Raw genomic sequence first — 20,682 nt, forward strand, 5'->3', positions numbered from 1 at the left:
AATTACAACTGCTCTTTAGGTAGCAGAGATCAGTTCCTCTGGAGAAAATGGTGGACTCAGTGTCATTATACCCTGCTGAGGTTGCCACAGCAAATTGACACTGAGTGTCCAAGGCCAGGGCACCTGTCCAGAGCCTCTTTCTAGAGGCCGTTGTATTTATTTCCACAACGGCCCTTTTTCCTAGTATTACAATAAGAGAATTAAAACATTTAAAACAATGCTAAAACCAGTTAGCAATAATACAGAAGTGCTAATACTGCTGTTGCTGAATCAACGGTGACGACCATATTAGTTCTTTATTCTCATAACTGGTTCCTAAGTCTGCTCCAGGTGTCTTCCAGGCGGCTGGCACAGGCTGATGTTATGGGTTCCAGAGACAGCCGGGCTTCCTTTCCTTCAGCAACAAATTGCTAATGATGTTCAATGGTGGCGGTGGCTCCAAAAGCCTGGAGGAAGAGCTCCGTTTTACAGGCTCTGCGGAACTGTAAAAGATCCCGCAGGGCCCTGATCTCTTCTGGGAGCTCATTCCACCAGGATAGAGCCACCACCGAGAATGCCCTGGCCACGTAACCAACAGTAGTCTTTTGAGGAAGCGGCAACAACTTCTGTCTGTGGAAATTATGAGCTGGGCCTGAGATTTTCTGAATGAGGGCTATCATCCTAGGATTGCCATCTATGGGTTGGGAAATTCCTGGAGATTTGAAGGGTAAAGCCTGGGGAAGGTGGGGTTTGGGAAGAGGCCTCAGTGGGGCATTATGGCATATAGTCCACCACCCAAAGCTGCCATTTTCTCTAGGGGAACTTAACTCTGTAGTCTGGATATCAGTTGACATTTTGGGAGATCTCCACACCCCACCTGGATGTTGGCAAGCCTAAAGCACGTGACGTTGATGCATGCTCATCACTGCTTACAAAGCTGTTGGCAGAGTGCTGGACTAGGACCTGGGGGACCCAGAGTTGAACCCCCCTCTGCTACGGAAGCCTGCTGGGGGACCCGGGGCCAGTCACACCCCCTCAGCCTCACCCACATCACAGGTTTGTTGTTGTAAGAATAAAGTGGAGGAGGGGAGAACAATTCTGTGAGCTACTTTGAATCTTCACTGGGGAGAAAGGTAGGGTATAAAATATTCCATGCATGAAGAAGCCGCCGCCAGCTGCTGCCATGAAAGCCGAGCAGGTGAGCAGTCTGATGTCGGCTGAACCAGCCACCTCTTCCTTGGGGATGAAGATGCTGCTCAGGATGGCCAGTGTGTCACTTGCCACCCCCACCCCTCCAGTGCCCTAGGTAATCATGTAGGCCAGGGGTCCCCAGCTTGCTGCCTCTGGGCACCACGGCCACCTGTCAAGACTTTTCCTGGTGCCCACCAAGAGTTTTTGAAAAGTGGGCAGGGTCAGGCGGGCTTTTGCCCATCATGACTGCTGATTGGCCACTAGAGACTTGATTGGCTGTGCAGATTTTTGAAGACACTGCTTGGGCTGCATCTGCTGCCACAGCACAAGGATCTTCACTGTGTGACTGGAGGTAAGCTGCTGCAGCCATTTTGTGCCTGCCTCTGCCCCAAGGTTAGGGTTAGTCTTGGTCCACCTAATGGGTGGGCCAGGCCTCTCTGTTACCAATCATAATATCCCTCTGCGCCCGTACAGAAGATGATGACCAGTGACATTTGATAATTGCTCTTTCTCTGAACAACCTGTTACCTGGAACTGGATCACTTTCTCTGTGGAGAGGCAAAGGTACATCCCATCACTGCCGTGAAGCTGGAAAGCACATTTGTGCAGCTGTGAGATGGGCTCATCCACATCCATCAGCACAGATTGCTTAGCAACTTTGCGAATAATCTGGGGAGACAAACACAGAGATGGGCTAGCAGCTGGATGTGTGTGTGTGTGAAGACTCCATTCAACCTCAGAACCATCAAAGCATTTTTTAAAAAAAACCCCTATCCTTCATTTCTATGTAGGGAAGTGATTTTTCACTTTTGGATTCACTACCGATGCCACCAGGAGAACATGTTGCCCTGAACATGGAGATTTCCAACAACACAGCTGTACTAAAATGTCAGGATGAGACCTCCTTTTTATTAAGCACTTCTAAAGCATACTGATGCAGCCATCCGGGGCCCTCACAGCTGCATGGATTCAGTCTGTAGGCACATTGTTTGATTCATGATGGATTATGATCTTAACCTGTTTTTCAGATACACAGGGGCTTCTAGAAATTTAAAATACAGATATAAATGAAATGCTTAGGGAAGTTGTTCTGACATCTCTCGTGCAAGAGGGGAGAGCCACACAGGATAACTGTCCTGATCAAACCCTTGGTGTACAACCTTTGGAATTATGAAGAAATGTGGTTTCTATCTGAGCTCCTTTCAGAAGACAACAGTCACTTCTTAAGGCCTAGCGGAGTGCCCCTATGCTAGAGCGGTAACGCTTGGAGAGCAGGCAGCCTCTGAAAACATTGTAAAACAAAATTTGTTTAAAAGTCACAAAATGACTGTGACCCACTGATGACAGGAAGACTTGCATTATGTAAGAGGCACAGAGCTGGGCAGGAAAGGGTAGGACGGACACCTTTATCCTTGTTGTAGAATCTGCACCTCTGCCGTCCCCCCTAATTTTAATCTCTTGCTACTCCACTGAGCGTGTGTGGGGGATACATAACAGGGGGCAAGAGTGAGGGGGTTGCAGCACAGGGTTGGGAGGTTTCCAGGCAACAGTGGCAATCCTAGTGGGGGCAGGGGGGAAAGCAATCAGGCTGGAACCTGCCTGTGGAACAGCATCCCAGATGTGGTCTTGGTGGTGGTGGGGCTCCTACCCTCTTGGCTTTCTGGAGTTGTTCCAGAGAGTTTTGGGAGCAGCCCAAGCCTGAACAAAGGGGAAATACCCTGCTGATGGGGGCATAAGGTCTTTTCGGTTTTTAATGCTTTCCTGTCTGTTGTTTTGCCCTGACCTGAATGGCCTAGGCTAGTCCGATTTCATCAGACCTCAGAAGCTAAGCAGGGTTGGCCCATGTCAATATTTGGGATGGGAGAGATTCAAGGAATACCAGGGTCACTACGCAGAGGCAGGCAATGGCAAACCACCTCTGAATGTCTCTTGCCTTGAGAACCCTACAGGATGGCCATAAGTCAGTTGTGCCTTGACGGCACTTTCTACCACCATCTGTTGTTTTAATGTTTGCTTTATCGAATTATTTGTACATTGTTGGCCCCCACGTTGAGTACTGAGAAAGCTCAGGAGAAAGGTGAACATATCCATATTGATTTTATATGAATAAACAACCAAACTAGACAACTGTATGGTCCACGTTTAGATTTACAGCTAAGCCTTACTCACCAAAGGGGGCAGCGCAACACCTGTGGCTGTGCAAATGAGACGGACCACAGATCCATAGCGAATGTAGCCTTCTCGGAGGGGGAACTGGGAACAACATTCATCAGCTTAAGACAGAACAGACAGAAAGAGTCAAAGGCTAAAAACAGTGAACAGGAAGTCAGTTTGACTGCCATGTTACCCTTGATGGAAAATTAGACATTTGAATAACTTGCCTTGTTTTGTATATGGTACTTTGTAATGTTCAAGTGTCACAAGCCATCTCTGAGTGTCTCTTGCCTTGAAAGCCCTACAGCGTTACCATAAATTGGCTTCGACTTGATGCCACTTTCTACCACTATCTGTTGTTTTAATGTTTGTTTTATCAAATTATTATTATTATATTGTTGGCACCCACATTGATTATTTCGTGGGCAGACATGACAAGGCACATTCAATCCCTGTTGCCACCCGCTCTATTTAAAGTAATTTATTTACAAGAAAAATAGCAATTACAGGATGACACATATCCAAACGCACAACTCTAGGAGGCCAAATAAGTAAAAAAACAAACCCCTAATTGATGCCATTTCCAAGAAGTGACAGATTAAAGTCTATTAATCAGAGTTTACCTTATTGCTTTATATTGTATTCATCCCCTGTAGAAAACTTAATGCATTTGATTTTCGAGTACACTGTGTCACATCACAAGTCTCCTGTGCTCATTTAACATGTTTAAATTACAACAGCGACCTTGTAAAAAATGTTAACTTTATTAACTTTACCATCTCTGAATCCTGCTATTAAACGCTCTCTGTTTCTGTAGACCGCCACCCACCCATGGGCACAGTTCCCTCGGTTCAGCGGTGCCAGCGCCTGGCCAGCGGCAGCCTCATTAATGTCCTGCATGAATTATTAGAAATGAGCATGCACATAGCAAGCCTCACCCAGATGAAGCGTAAATGCTGCCCACTGCCTGGCGCTTGCGGTGAAGGCACCACCCTCCACAGAAAGATAGCGGGTGCTGACTGTTTGGGAGCGCAAGCGGTTGAAGAGGGAGACCTTGGATCCAGAAGAAATACACACTGGGGGGGGGGGACAGAAAAGAAGAAAGCATCATCAGTGACGCAGCCCTAAGAAGAACCTTTGGGATGTTTGTAATGCAAATTAAAATAAACTGGCATTGGCAGGAATATAAATTTGAGTCCTTCTGTTTCACATTAATAATATTTTAGGCGTATGTTACTGAAATATTACAAATGATATTGCTTCTACATGATTGCCTCTTATTCTGGCTTGGCAACATATGAATGGAAAAGCCCAGCAGGAACTCATTAGCATAATAGGCCATACCCAACAGCAGGAACTCATTAGCATATTAGGCCACACCCATGACAGCACAACTCATTAGCATATTAGGCCACACCCCGTGTTACCAGGCGTGGTCATCCTACCACACCCACCTTTTGCTTCTTATTCTGTTTACCTTGTTTGTTGTCAAAACCAGGGCTTTTTTTGGAGCAGGAACTCCTTTGCATGTTAGGCCACACACCCCTAATGTAGCCAATCCTAATGAGTTCCTGCTGTTGGGTGTGGCCTATTATGCTAACGAGTTCCTGCTGGGTGTGGCCAACTTGGGAGCCAGCCGGAACTCCGTTCCTATGCGTTCCTGCCCCAAAATAGCCCTGATTAGGTGGAAGGGGCAGACGACTCGGGATGCATCTACACAGGTGTAATTCCCTTTTGTAGACTCACTGGCACTGCAAAGACAGAGGCAGCAATGGAGCACCCACCTGGGATGATTCAGGGCCCCCCCATCCCCTCATGTCTGCCACTGACACCCCATAGAGCTTTTTTAAAAAAAAAATCTAGTTGATATATTGCTATAGCAGCAAAACTTCCTCCTGCAGCTGGAGAGGAATGGCAGGTGAGAGTGGAAATGGAAAGAGAGTGATATCAGATGTGAGTAGAGAAATGCAGAAATCCACACTCTTGCATCCACATGTGGGCTAATCCACTTTGACTCTGAAGTTTTCAGAAACATCAGATCAAACCAGGTTCAAGGTACATTGGAGCAAAGGGGTTGGGGGAGGGGGGATCCATGGAAGGCAAATGAGAAGAGGACGACATAATGTGGATGTTCCAAAAACGGTCCAGAGTGCTGTTTGAGAGCTGAAGCAAAGCAAATCCTTCATATGAAAGAGGCTGGTGACTTTTTGTAACAGTGTCGCCCACATTGTGATTTGCACAGGAAGCAAGAAGGGTCCCAATATATGGTTGGAAGGCACGAAGCTTATATTTGGAGCTAAGCCAGTCTGGGTCTGGCCTAGATGTGAGGCCTCGTGGAAACCTTATGAACCTGGCCTAAAACAGTCTTGATTGTGGGCAGCATTTCTTATTGGGTGACCGGTGCAGGGAAGTAAAACTTAAATTCCTCCTTTCTCAGTGCTTCAGCCTTAATCCATACTGGGCTGCAGGTAGATTACATGTTTAGGGATCTGATTACAGAGCCCCACACCATCATGTGAAGTCTTGCTTTTGGGGGAAGGGCAGGATACAGATGCAATAAATAAATAGGTGTAGGGGAGTCATGGCGGAAGCCCGTTCTGCAGCCCATTTTTCTGTCCTCCATTTGACCCCACAGTAAATCCCTTGTCTCCTCTTTCCTAGCCATTATTCTCCTAGAGCTCAATGACATCTGCTGTACACCCCCAGGGCCTAATGGGAACCTGGTATTCCTAACTACACCAGTTTGGTGTAGTGGTTAAGTGCGCGGACTCTAATCTGGGAGAACCGGGTTTGATTCCCCACTCCTCCACTTGCACCTGGCTGGATGACCTTGGGCAAGCCGTAGTTCTGACAAGAGCTGTCCTTGAAAAAGAGCAGTTTCTGTCAAGAGCTCTTTCAGCCCCACCTACCTCACAGGGTGTCTGTTGTGGGGAGGGGAAGGGAAAGGAGTTTGTAAGCCGCTCTGAGACACCTTTGGGTAGTGAAGGGCGGGGTATAAATCCAATCTCTTCTCCTCTCCTCTTCTCCTCTTCACGTGCAATTTATGCTGCACAACATAAAACAGATTTATACCCCGCCCTTCACTCGGAGTCTCAGAGCGGCTTACAAACTCCTTCCCCTTCCCCTCCCCACAACAGACACCCTGTGAGGTGGGTGGGGCTGAGAGAACTCTGACACAAACTGCTCTTTTTCAAGGACAGCTGTGCCAGAGCTTGTGACTGACCCAAGGTCACATCAGCAGGTGCAAGTGGAGGAGTGGGGAATCAAACCCGGTTCTCCCAGATTAGAGTCCGCGCACTTAACCACTATACCAAACTGGCTCTAACTCACCCTTGAACATCCCACCCTTCCTAGAGTTCGCCTATATTCCTATAACTTCCTGTTGTATCTGCTTGTTTCATCCTGCACTAGGTTTTATTTTTGCCAGTCTAACAGTAGTTGAACCCTGACCCAGACAGCCCAGGAGAGCCTGATCTCTTCAGATCTGGGAAGCTAAGCAGGGTTGGCCTTGGTTAGTATATGGAGGGGAGACCACCAAGGCAGTCCGGGGTTGCTATGCAGAGGCAGGCAATGGCAAACCACCTCTGAATGTCTCTTGCACTGAAAACCCTGGGAGGTGAGGTGGGGTGGGGTTGGGTCACTGTAAGTCAGCTGCAACTTTACAGCACTTTCCACCACCAAACAGTTAGTTGGGGAGTCTCACACACCCTCTCCAGGTAAACTGATTACTCTTTGGATTGGTTCTAGTTTTGAACCAGCCTCTCTTTTTAACCCTCCCTTCTGTTTTGCATAAGTTGGCCTGATGGATGTACACCTCAGATGTCTGATGAAGGGAGCTCTGACTCACAAAAGCTTATATGGACTCCTCTTTTATTCTACCACTCTTCCCATCTTTCCCTGTGGCTTAGAAGACCTAACAAATGCGCTTCACCTGGACTCACCAACCCAGGAACACTCACACTCTGTGTTTTTCAAGGACTGTTTCTTCTGTGAGGGCTTAGAGATCACTTTGATCAGCTTGCTGTGGAAAGTGCCAATCTCCTGGCCATTGCTGAAGAACAACTTTAGGACCAGCCGGAAGTGTTTCCTCTTGTCAGAGTCCGAAATGTACAGAGTTTTGGCACAGCTGAATTCCTGCATTCAAGGGAGAATAGCTGTGAGGACAAAACGATGACATGGAAACAAAACGAAGACATGGAAACAAAATCATGTTGTCCCCACTATTTAATTTTAGGTGGGTCACGGAAGTTGTGTTTGTGCAGAAATTTTGACGGGGAGTTTGACTATTCTGCTGATTCTGCTGAAGATATTCAGGGCAAGGAGGGGCCATGGCTCAGTGGAAAAGCTTCTGCTTGGCATGTAGAAGGTCCCAGGTCCAACCCCCAGCATTTCCGGTTAAAAGGACCAGGAGGAAGGTGATGTGAAAAACCTCTACACGAGACCCTGGGGAGCTGCTACCAGTCTGAGCAAAGAAAAATGACCCTGATGGACCCATGGTCTGATTCAGTATAAGGCAGCTTCATGTGATTCATGTGGATCACTTTTTATTGTGCTTTTAATTTGCTATGTTAGATTGCAAACCACTTGGCCTTGACACAGAGGCCTGGTTATACACCTTCCTGCCCCCAAACAAAGTAGCAACAACATACAAGGGGGGAAATCGATTCCTTCTACTGAGAAATAAGATTGCAAGGCATCCTTTCATTGAAAAGAAAACAAATTGACCTTCACAGGGAGTCAGTGTGAACTGCCACTGATTGGCTCAGCTGACAACCAATAAGCATGAAATATGGGTCAAAACAGCTCCCACTGAAACACATAATACTCCCCATTCAAAGCTCTTTGAGGTTCACGTAAAGGGGAAGGTGATTAGAGATGTTTTTACAGGTGGAATGAAGAATTCAGTGACAGTAAAGGCTTTATTTATTTTGGGGTTAGGGAAATCCAAATGGAAATCAGTGTTCACATGCAATTTATGCTGCACAACATAAAACAGATTACAGCTCCCAGTCATCTTGGCGCTCCCTCTGTTCTGATAGCCTTTGCTTTCACAACAAGTCAAGCGTAGCAAGCACAAAAGTCCTCTCTGTAGCTTTTCTGGCCCTCCTCTGGTCCCCACATTCTTCTGAGGCTGGAGATAATGCTGTAGACATTTTTGCTCTACAAGAAGGTGCCAAGTTATCACTGCCGCTCTTGATCTTTGGGTTTTCTTTCGCCACTTATCTGCCAACGAAAGAAGGCACTTCTGCTTGGCAACAAGCAGCATCAGTGTTCATCTACAGGGGCCGATGGCTTTGCAAGGCACGTAATTCCTGGCAGATCCCCAGCTGCAGAGAGTGCCAAGTATGGATGGACAAAAGCTCTGACAGATGGGTTTCTTTGAAGACCCTGAAATTCTGACTTTTTCTGGCTGCCAATGTGGCAATGCAGGGTGATGGTGCAGAACTGGAAATGGTGATTTGTGAGGAGGATGCTGAAGTTGATGGCAGGGGATAACTGAGAAGTTGCATGTCGTTGAACATTCTTTGGGAATGGGGAAGAGATCTGACTGGCTTCTTCAAGTGAAAACCCAACTGCTGCCAGGTTCAGTGCAGGAAACTAGGTGACTTCTTTCTAACTGGACAATGGGTTGGATCCAGTGGTCCATCAGCAGAAGGAGGTGACATTTGCGGATCTTTCTGATGTTCTGCTCCCCCAGCAGCCATTTCTGACACTGGGAAAGTTTATCCCTGAGGTTGCAGGAGCTGTGTGGAGTCATAACTGTGCTGGTTGGAAGACTGCATTGGGGAAGGGGAACGGGGCAAAATGGACCTCCTTTCTCACAGAGCTCCACTGACAGAAGAAGAAGAAGAAGGGAGTGATTGTACCTCCTTCCACTGCATGCCACCCAACCTGCAAGGCTATTAGTCCACAATGGTCCTGCAACCCGAGGAAGAAACTTCCCCAGGGTCGGAACAGGCTGCTGAGGGGAGGGGAATGCTGGAAAGATCCACGACCCTTGAGTCTGTGTATCACTGGATCCAGCCCCAATGACCTAGGGCCATTGCACAGGCTCCAGAGAGGCAAAGATCAGGAGTGGCCTTTACTGATTTTGTGCCTGTGACACCGAAACCTAAGCTGTGTGCTCCTTTCTCTGCAGATGGTCTAATGGCCACTGGCTGCTGCTGCCGTGGGTAAGGAGCTGCCATCTCCTCCAGCTGCTGGGAGGCTCCCATGATGAAGCTTTGCACACTAGGTTCTATTTCATCTGGCATCTATGTCTGTGTGACATTTGCCAGCATGTAGCATAACGCTAGACTAGACTTCATCCAAGGGCAGAGTGCCTAACTAGGGACAGGCTTCCTCCAAGTTTCCATTACTCTGAACATTCAAGCAATCAAAGGCTGAGATCAAAGGCCTTTTAGAGCAAATACGGCCTTGGGCCATGAGGGATCTTCCTTCCATCCAGCCACTAGAAGTTTACAATGTCAGATGGGTGTTGCCTCTTCCTGTTCACGGCACCGGCTGATTTCCTGAGGGATTTACACCCCCTGCACCAAACCCTTGGCAAAGGCTGTGCAGCTGTAGTATTGGTTGTTTAGTGCCAAAGCAGGGACGACTGTAAATCTCTGCTGGGCCATTCCAGTTAATCGCACTGTTCATGGAAGCTGACCCCACATCTTTTTCAATCAACAGTGATACCGTGATGGACAGCTTCCAAAGCTGGTCCATGCTTAGAGAACCAGAAATTGAAAGGATGGTAAAGATTGGTGCTGAACCAAATGTTCACTCCATTTAGATTTTGCATCATCACGGGGGAGGGTCATCTGAAAGGGTATTTTTATTGGAATAGTCACCCATTTCTCCTACATTTAGGTGGTCCCAGCAAAGCAAGCTTAGAAGTATTTCTCTTGGTATTGAGCCCCACTATACAGAAAAAGGAGCTGCGGTGGCTCAAGTGGTTAAGACGCTAAACTGCAGGCTGTGGAAGGGCAGTAGTTCAGCAGTTCGAGACCCGGGTGCCGCAAGACGGAGTGAGCTCCCGTCTCTAGTTCCAGCTCCTGCCAACCTAGCAGTTCGAAAGCAAGAAATTGCAAGTAGATAAATAGGTACCACTTTGGTGGGAAGGTAACAGCGTTCCGTGCGCCTTGGTGTTTAGTCATGCTCGCCACATGACCACGGAAACTTGGGAACCAGCCGGAACTCCGTTCCTGTGCGTTCCTGCCCAAAAATAGCCCTGCCCATGCTGCGTTGAGCCACATTATGTGGTTTACCTTGGAATCTGCTTGTTCCTCAAAGTTTAATTTCTGAGTTTCCACATGGCTGCTGCCCACACTGTCCAGCCCCATGTACCCACATACTTTGCAACTGGCTGCCATCCGATCTTTAGCTGGAAAAGAAAAGGAGAGAAGAGAAGGACATTACAGCAACGCCTTAGAACTTCAGACTGTTACCAAGGGAAGGAAAGAGAAAGAACAATTAATTCTTGCTTTCTGTTTTCCCATTTCCACTGTAATGAGTGGATCTAAAGGAGAGTGATGTGAGTCATTTATCATGTGGTTTGTGGAGGATGTTAGTATTCATCTTCTATGAATCGCACAGCAAACATATTTGATAGGTGAATATATAATATTTGACAGCTGCCATCATCCATGAGCCAAACGTCTCATCTGTTTGTCTGTCCACCTTGAACAGCTGTCAAACAGCTTTGCAGCTGTGCAATAGCTGGGGTGGTGAAGTTTCATTTTCTGACCCCAGTAGGGGCTTTTGCATCTGCACAAAAGGTGAGGTGATTCTATCCAGGATCATGGATGGTTGAAATAATTAAATGATGTGATACGCCTGGTGCTATGCCCCCCTTCCATATCAGGTTCCCCATGAGCCAAATTGCACACCAGGAGTTCCAAAAAACAGAACTTGGTGGCATCTTGTATAATTTTTTTCCTCAAAGATCTTGGGATAATCTCAGCTCTCCCTTTCTAAAGCAATGCCAGCTTTTGTATGCTCCCTTCCCTCGGTCCCTTCACGTGTCAGTAGGGTTGCCAAGTCTACTTACCTTGGCAGCGGGGGAGCCTCGCCGGGCTCCGGGAGCTCTCTGGCGATGCATGCCGCCAGCACATCACAGGAAGTGACGCGCTACATCGCTCACGTTGGGGGCGTGGCCCCGATCGTCAGAGGGGTTTCCCTCCGACGATCGGGGCCACACCCCCAACGTGAGAGACGTGGTCGCGTCACCTCTGGTGACACAATCATGCTGTGCTTCAGGGGGTAGAGTTCCCCCCGGGGCCCGATTTTGCGGCGGCGGAAATCGGGCCTCCAAAGCGGGGGTTTACCCACCACCTGCCCCCATTTGGCAGCCCTATGTGTCAGTAAACCATAAGACTGTAAAACTCTCCCTGTGGTATGGATGCATTTCCTGCAGCTGGCAGTCTGCTCTCCAACCCAACGGCCCCAGGCCTTTGTGGTGTTTCTTCAGGCTACCAGTTGACTTCTCTGTGTCCATTGCACTGATTAATCTGTGTAATTTAGGAAACAGAGGCCAAAGTAAATTCTGGGCCTAAGTGGACTGGCCACCAGAGGCCTACTAGGCCCAGGGAGCCTGGCTAGCAGTAAGGGAGGCTGGGCCTACAAACCCCAGAAGGCCTTGGGAAGTTTTGGTGCCGATTTTGACCAATAGGGAAGAAGAGGGCTGGGGAACTGGTACAACAGGAAAAGCTGTTCTTCTTCCCAGAGGGCAGAGTAGGGCTGCCAGCCTCCAGGTGTGGCCTGGGGATCTCCTGCTTTTACAACTGATCTCCAGCTGACAGAGATCAGCTCCCCTGGAGGAAATGGCTGCTTTGATGGGTAAACTCTATGGTATTGTACCAAGCTGAGGCCCCTCCCCTCCCCAAACCCCGCCTTCTCCTGGATATATCCCCAAAGTCTCCAGGTATTTTCCAACCCAGACCTGGCAACCCTAGGGCAGAGCCAGAAGGAAGGCTGCTGTGGGAAGAAACCCTCATCCTGAGGGAAGGGTGACTACTCTAAGGCCACTTGATAGTGAGCTAGGGACAGTATATATTTAGACACATTAGGGCATTTGATTTCTTTTCTTTTCACCCACTTACTGTTACTATTCCTGCACCTTTCATTGTTTACTTTGCCTGGTCCTCACACCTATTATTCTGCCAAAAGGGAGGTCTGAAGGTCTTGGGAGAGTGCTCTGGGCCTTCTCAAGAGAGCCTGGAACCAGAGTGGTGGCAGCGTCAGGTGACACCCCACCTGAGTCGTGATATGGACACATCTCCCCTTCATTCCTATGCTAGTATTAGATGTTTGGTCCCCTGAACACAGGGGAGCAGGGACAGCCTTAGGCTATGCAGAAGAAGTCTCCGCAGGGTATGTGAATGATTAGATAAAGAGTAGTGAGTTGCATGGTGTGAAAAGTATGGCAATACCTTTATAGGGTTGTCAACCTCCAGGTGGTGGCTGGAGAACTCTTGCTGTTGTGACTGATCTCCAGGTGACAGAGATCAGTTGACCTGGAGAAAATGGCTGCTTTGGAAGGTGGACTCTATGGCAGTATACCCCACTGAAGTCCCTCCCCTCGCCAAACACTACGCTTCCTAGGCTCCACCCCCAAAATCTCCTGGTATTTCCCAGCTTGGAGTTGGCAACCCTACATTGCTAACACAATGTCACATAGAGCAAAGCCATGGTCACCACATGTACAATGCCAGATGGGGACATGGCCAGATAATAGTTCTAGCGTAAATGTGCTGGTTGCTGAATACAAAGCTAAAATCTGTTGTGTAGTAAATGTGAATATAAAGTCTGATTGCAGCAAGATCTCTTTTGAACCTCATGGGTGAAAACACCCTTTGTCACATCTATCTCATAGATGGTTGGAGAGGCTCAATGTGCTGCTCTGAGCTCCTTGAATGAAGAGAACATCAATGTATGCCTTTTCATAGGAAAAAAAAGGTTCTGTGTCTTTAACAGAGGTTTAATGGGATATTAGTTACCAGTACCTTGGAAGGAACCACTGCAAGAGAAGCTTTGTGTGTCTGACTGCCGCAACCACATGGAAGGGTTGGCAAGCTAACACCAGGCTTTTACTTGGAACTGATGATGCATTGTAAAGCATCACCTCCACCCTCTACATTTCTCCCGCCAGCCTAAAGTGGGCAAACGGAAAGCCTGCCACAAGGGCATGGTCAGTCACATGACTCTTGCCACCCTGTAAGCATCCTGATTGGAGGGTGAGCAATGACTTTTGGGATCAGACCTGATGTTCACACACTAATCAGAGCCATGGGAGATAGCAAGAGTGGGTGAATAAGTGGGTAGGGGTAAGTGTACTTGGCTTGTACATAAAGGGACCCTAATCATAAAAATGTTCTCTTATTCCAAAAAAATACAAACATTCCCCTAGACAACGTTTCCTGTTCTGTTTATTTCAGCTCCTAAATGGATGCAGCAATCCCGAGATCATGACTGCCGCCTCGCTTCTTGCGCCTTTGCAACTTGTTCTGAAAACCTAGGCTCTTGTCATTGGCAGCTACAATATGTCCCTCATGCTCTCTATGGCCTGGGAACAATGAAGAACATGTGTTCATTTGTTTGTTTTCTTATATTTTATTAAACAGTCTATTCTTGTTATTATGTCTAAAAGCTGATGGGCTAAACAGGCTTCTCTGAAGAAAGAAGAACATGTAATGTACATTGGAGTGGATCCAAACCCCTATTCTAGCAAAGTTTGAAGCTTTCTGCTGGTCCATGGCTGCTAACTGCCTGGAGAGAAAAAGTTCTGTGTCTTTAACAGAGGTTTAATGGGATATTATTTACCAGGTGATGTTATTGGTCTCCATGCCACAAAAAGCTTCAGCTGCCCACTTCCACATATTAAGCCTCTCTGTTAGAGACAGCACATATTCTCAAGAACTGTAGTCAACCCTACTCCAGGCTAAGGATACTTCCTCCTACTTAAATGGTTCTTCCTTCAACAGAAAAGCCGCCTAAGTTGGAGGAAGGCTGCATCCAGGCCATCAATTGCATCACTACATCTTTCAATTGGCCATACCTTTCAGTTCTTCCTGCTTCAGTTTCCAGCCTGGTCCAATGAGATAAACACAAGGTGGTGGACAGAAAAACCTGATAAGAAATGAAATGTTTTGTCAGCCAAGCAAATATTAAGCTAAGGAACATAAGAACACAAGCGAAGCCAATGCTGGATCAGGCCAATGGCCCCTCCAGTCCAACACTCTGTCACTCAGTGGCCAAAAATACCAGGTGCCATCAGGAGGTCCATCAGTGGGGCCAGGACCCTAGAAGCCCTCCCAATGTTGCCCCCTCCAAGCACCAAGAATACAGTGCATCCCTTGCCCCAGCCTGTGAGTTCCTATCTATACCTTGTGGCTAATAGCCACTGATGGACCTCAGCTCCATATGTTTATCCAGTTCCCTCTTGAAGCTGTCCATGCTTGTAGCCTCTGCCACCTCCTGTGGCTTCTCTGTTATTCCTCTGGAGCATTCTAACACAAAATATATCTATATTGCTTCATCAAAGATTCAAAGGTTGGTGCAAAAATCATTCACAGGAAAAAGAAAAGTGAAACCACTGAATCTGTTCCACTGCAAGAATCTGCTTCATGAAGTTGATCACAGAAGGCTTTGTATGGACCCATGCTAGCCGTTTCCCCACCCTGTTCCCCTTAGAGCCCCCCTCCCCCATCAGGCTGTGATTTCAAGCATAAATATTATTACACCCTTTGGGAGGTGGTCAAGAGATGTCTCTTTCTTAATTGTGTACACTGCCATTTTTGGTGAATGCTCCGAGCTTTTTTTAATATCATGGTAAGGTTCAAATAAATTGATTGTGCTGCCAGTCTGTGTCCTCTTCTCTTTCCTACCAAGACTTGGTGTCCCGCCAGAATCCCATCCAGCCCAGTGAACCTAAGTGAAGCTGGTACACCAGGTGGAAGCTTGGTGACCAGGTAATTTTTTTTTTTGCAACAATTATTCAGTTATTGTTATAACCTTTTTGAGGAAGTCTAGTGCTGTGACTAAATGCTCAAATCCCTGCTTAGCCATTATCTGTCTATTCACTTAAAACATTTCTTGGCTATTTTTCCAAGCTGATGCAAAAATATAAATATGGCTGAGCTGAAACAGTAGGTAAACAGCAGTAAAAACCATGATGTAGCAATAAAACAAAGGAACATAACGACCACATCAAAGAAATCCGCTGAATGCAAGTTGAAATAAAAAGGTTGTACACCTCTTGTGGAGGGCTACAGAAGTGTATTTACTCACTTCATTTGGCTGAGCACTTCAGAGTACTGGGGCTACTGCAATGAACGCCCTGCTGTTCTAATCTCAAACAGAGAAGGTATACAGTGCAGGGCTTGATTTCTCAATTGCAACTGGTATATAGATTCCAAGAGTTTCATGGTGTAACCATTGACAAGTTGCTACCCACTTTGCAGACTTGTGAAGATGATACAGGAAACCACAGTTTGTTATAGCTTCTGAATCAAGCAACAGATTTGCCTGAAACTAACCAGTTAATTTGAGGATGAACTTCGAACTCAGCTTAAAGCCCTACGGTGACCGTTTGAGCCAAAAATCTCTAGGGCTCCACAAACAAACCTGTTGCCAACCGTCCAGGGGACTTGGAGGGTGTTGGGGGAGGCCTGTGCCCCTCCCCCGGGCAGGGCAAGCCACACACCCTGGCCCAAGCTCTCCTCTCCTCTTGCTTGGGTCCGCTCCCTTCTAGCAACAGCCAGAAAAGGGGTAAACACAGAGCCACACACAGTCCCAAGAAAGCACTTGAATGTTATGGCGGCCAGCACCACAAGGTGTGGGTGGGTGGGATTTAATTAGGGCTGCCAATTCCCCCCGGGGGGCGGATTTCCCCCCGCTTTGGAGGCCCGATTTCTGCCGCCGCAGAATCGGGCCCTGGGGGAAACCCCACCCCAGCGTGCACGTCACCCCTGGGTGACGTGCATGCAGGGCACGCGCGCTTGGGACGCCGTCCGGGAGCCCCCCGCTGCGAGAAAAAAAGGATTTGGCAACCCTAGATTTAATTAACTGTTCATAACTTCGGTTTTATGGTTTTATAATATTTTAGACTGTACTCTATTTTATACAATTATCTATGTTTTATAGTATTTTTTCTCTGTTTTTGGTTTGTAATGGCCTATGGCTAAATACAATAAAACCCTTCTCTCTCCCTACTGGCACTATCTTTCAACTGGTCTCTCATCCCATAAAGTCTTTGCTGTGGAACCATATCCTAAGACTTTCCATCTCTCAGCCCACCCACTGGTCAATGTAAAGGGGAAGATAACAGGCATTTGAGTATCAACAGAGACATTAGAAGCACAGGACTTTGTTGAAGGAGCTCCTTCAGGGTTTCTTCTTGCAACCTCCACCACCCATGATTAAGTCTTATTGCGACCTCTTTGATACCCCCCCACCGGCTCCAGAAGTCTGCATGAAATAGCCACATCTATCAGAGGCTCTGTAAGCTGAGCAGACCAACCCTCAGCCATGCAAGATGGTGGCGATTATATAGGGAAATAAGCTTGCATTTCTTCCTTGCTAGAGCAGAGGGAGAACTTGTCACGGTGACTTTTTCAGCTAGGAATGTGGAAGTTCCAACAGGTTGAGCACAGAGTTTACATTCACAGCCAGATCCGTAGACCAACACAAATAAACGGAGGTCCAGAGGTTTGGAAACATGTTTTCCTGTGTTTTGTTTGGGTTTCCGCCATCTTTAAACTCACGTGAATGGCTGAGATTCATGGCGTATTGACACCACATAAAATGTTAGTAATCAAAACATCAGAATGGGTGGTTTTATAGCCCTATGCAATAATAGTTTTTTTCAGCACATTTGTTATGATATATGGTCCCGGATTCAGCATACACAAGGGAAAAAAAGTAGTACAGTGGCTTATTTAAGCTTTAACTGGAATGTTTAGGGCTAGTTCTTTTTGTCCTGCCAAATCCACAACATTTCCATTTTCTAGAACACTTTGTGTCACAGTAGCATTAGCTCAAGATGCTGCCTATCATGTCCACTTGTGGAAATAGATGGTTATGTGAAGTTGGCCAAAGGCTTTGCTTGCAGGGTGGGGTGGGGAGAGATTGACTGGTGCTAATATCACTAACCATGTGCTGCCTTGACCAGAGGCCATTCCAGCAGCTTAATGAATATTTCAGGCTACGGGGACACTCTGCTTCTCACACAATTCTTGACACAATTCTTAAAAAAAAAGAAGAAAAAGGAGACTCCAGCATAAAACGGCTTATTGTGATTTGTTAACAGCATTTAAACTGCCTCTTGGTTTGGGATGAACCAGAATTCAGGATTTTTATTCCAATATAGCTGTGACTATGAGACGGATCAAAGGAAAACCTAATTTTATCCTGCGCATGGGACTAACTATGGGGTGGCTGTGGGTGGAGTGTCCATTTGGAGGCTTCATCTGCAGTCAATATAGGGAGGAGGATGAAGCTAAATTCCATTTTCAAAATGACGAAGCTAGAGAGCCAATGTGGTGTAGTTGTTAGACTTGCATCTGGGAAACCCCTGTTCAAATCTTCACTCTGCCATGGAAACTGGCTGGGGGGACATTGAGTCTGTCCTGAACTCTCGGCCTAACTTACCTCACAAGGTTGCTGTGAGGATAAAATGGAGGAGGGGTGAATGATGTAAGCAGCTTTGGGTACCCATTGGGGAGAAAGGCGGGGTATAAAATGAGGTCAATAAATAAATAAGCTCTGCATCACTCCCGTTTTAGCCCTTTAAAGAGCTTTTTCCACTTGGGAAGAGGTGGAAGGAAAGGGAAAGGAGGGTTCTGAGCTGTAGCAAATCCCAGTGTGATTGCCAACCCCTGAGAGGATCCAGCTATGACAAAATCTCAGACTCCCCACTGATTACTGGTGTAAACTAGCAGAGCATATCTAGTGAATGTTTCCTGATTTGATGTGACGTGTACATAATTATATTTCACTCTGTATGCACTGCATTTCATGATCCCCTTACCCTGCTATTTGTTTATAGCCACCTACATTAAATGAATGCAAAGTAAAGATTTGTTCATAGCCTCTGAAGAAGCGGGCTCTAGTCCATGACGCTTATGCAGGAATGAATTTTTGTTAGTCTTTATGGTACCACCAAACTCCTGTTTATTTTCACTGCAACAGACTAACACAGTGACCCTCTCTGGAACTGTTCACAAGAAAGTAATTCACAGAGCCAAGTTAGCTGGGGTCAAAAAGCAACATTAAAGGTATTGCTTCTCACCTGGCAGGTGCACCTGCATGCAGACAAGGGCTGTGGTCACACACACTCAATAATCCACTTTCAGTCCCTTTTCAGTACACTTTCCAACTGTTTTACTGTGTGAACTGGCAAAATCCAGTTGGAAAGTGCATTGAAAGTGGATTATTTAGTGTGTGTGACCGCAGCCCAGGAGAGGATATCCTACAGGCAGGTCTCTGGGGAAGCTCTCATTTCTTGCTGGGAGAGCCATCTGCCAAATGAGAAATGGTGCCTCTCATGTTCAATGTGGTATGCAGGGACATGGGAGGCAGGGAACCTGCATACAGTGATTACAGGGACCAAATGACACTCCTGAATTAGCATACAACATTTCTCTGTGTTCACACTTGCAATGAAAAAGTACCAAAATGTTTTGGTGGTTGGTTATGGAGGAGGCTCAGGTCATACTAGATGTAGTGATTTTTTGCATAACAAAGTTTGAGTCCAGGGGCACCTTTAAGACCAACAAAGCTGCGGTGGCTGGAAGTTCAGTAGTTCAGCGGTTCAAGACCCGGGTGCCGCAAGACAGGGTGAGCTCCTGTCTCTAGTTCCAGCTCCTGCCAACCTAGCAGTTCGAAAGCAAGAAATTGCAAGTAGATAAATAGGGACCACTTCGGTGGGAAGGTAACAGCGTTCCGTGCGCCTTGGTGTTTAGTCATGCCGGCCACATGACCACGGAAACGTCTTCGGACAGCGCTGGCTCTTCGGCTTTGTAACGGAGATGAGCACCGCAACCCTAGAGTCGGATTCGACTGGCTTTCGAGCAAGGGAACCTTTACCTTTACCTAAGCTTTCGTGTGCACACACACTTCTCCAGATACACTGAAATGGAAGTTATTCCAGTTTGGTCCTTGCATCTGTCAAACAACTTTAATATGCTGTATACTAATTTGCCACTCACCCTCTACCTATATGTACGGACTGGTAACTTCCATTTCAATGTATATGGAGAAGTGTGCGTGCACACAAAAGCTTATACTTTGAATAAAACTTTGTTGGTCTTAAAGATGCCACTGGACTCAAAGTTTGTTCTGCTGCTTCAGACCAACATGACTACTCACTTGATTTTTTTTGCAGTTTTTCAGAATACTCAGGACTCTAGGTTGTTCAATTTAAACAACCTAACACTTTGGTAGAACCTGATTTTTTTTCCTGCTTTCCATGCCTACAACATGCTTTCCAGACAGAGCTGCAGCTAGAGAATTAGTTCGTAGGTCAGAGTAAGGAAGGGAAACAGAGCTGGGAATGCCTTGATGACCAGCAAGAACGACACTTCAGGGACACACAAACATGTGCATGTATGCTGCAGAGGTCTCTGTGGTCCTCTGGCTTAAACAGGAAGTTCAAGGTGATTTCCTACCTTTTTTCATTGCCGTATGATTTCTGAGCAACTTTTGCATGGAGTATCAGCACAGTCTGGTCACATGGGAGCTGAAGGTATCTGCGCACTCCATCTCGGATAGGGTCTACTTGCTCCGGATTGGATCTAAATTAAAGGGAAATATAAGTGTAATCATATGTGCTCATGTACCACTCTGAGAACCAAAACTCATGAGCTGCAGCAGTTCGTGATGTATCTACAGCTGGTGATAGAAATGAGCACAAAAGCGGAAAGTTCTGCCCTCTATCTGCTGTGACATAGTTTCAAATATGCCATACATTTATTTCTATGTTTGGGAAGCATTCAGCATTACTGAAGTGGCACTGTTCACATGGTGCCCACCTGCCAACTGAAGTGGTAGTGTCCACATAGTATAAAATAGATGAATATGTAGTTTTATTATAAGCTGGAACAGCCACAAAGCTGTCCTTCTATATTTCAGATATTCAGCAAGAAGGGCAATTAGTTTGGAGGTGGGGTGGCTCTGTATGTCAGAGAGGGTATACAGTCCAGTAAGATTGAGAGGGTAAGAGAATTGGATTCACATCTGGAAATGCTATGGGTTGAAATAGTGGGCCCAGAAGGAAACTTAACACTTGGAGTTTGTTATCGCCCACCAGATCAAAAGCTAGAGGAGGATTATAAAATGATGAATTAAAGATAGCGGCTAGACAAAAAAACTGTA

The 20,682-nt window shown here is 46.7% G+C and overlaps 1 protein-coding gene across 1 annotated transcript in view; it reads right to left on the bottom strand.

Moving 5' to 3' along the window:
• Nucleotides 1-20,682, bottom strand: part of RBPJL (recombination signal binding protein for immunoglobulin kappa J region-like) — a 65,696-nt gene that overhangs the window by 4,207 nt on the left and 40,807 nt on the right. Inside the window, exons 3-9 of the mRNA XM_015418024.1 lie at nucleotides 19,977-20,102; nucleotides 14,366-14,436; nucleotides 10,578-10,693; nucleotides 7,284-7,458; nucleotides 4,263-4,400; nucleotides 3,340-3,443; nucleotides 1,643-1,839 (exon numbers count right to left, since the gene is read on the bottom strand). Coding sequence (XP_015273510.1) covers nucleotides 1,643-1,839; nucleotides 3,340-3,443; nucleotides 4,263-4,400; nucleotides 7,284-7,458; nucleotides 10,578-10,693; nucleotides 14,366-14,436; nucleotides 19,977-20,102 — 927 coding nt within the window. The remainder of the gene's footprint in view (nucleotides 1-1,642; nucleotides 1,840-3,339; nucleotides 3,444-4,262; nucleotides 4,401-7,283; nucleotides 7,459-10,577; nucleotides 10,694-14,365; nucleotides 14,437-19,976; nucleotides 20,103-20,682) is intronic.

The sequence above is a fragment of the Gekko japonicus genome, unplaced genomic scaffold, assembly GCF_001447785.1.
Source record: "Gekko japonicus isolate JY-2015 unplaced genomic scaffold, Gekko_japonicus_V1.1 scaffold1270, whole genome shotgun sequence".
Taxonomy (NCBI): Eukaryota; Metazoa; Chordata; class Lepidosauria; order Squamata; family Gekkonidae; genus Gekko; species Gekko japonicus.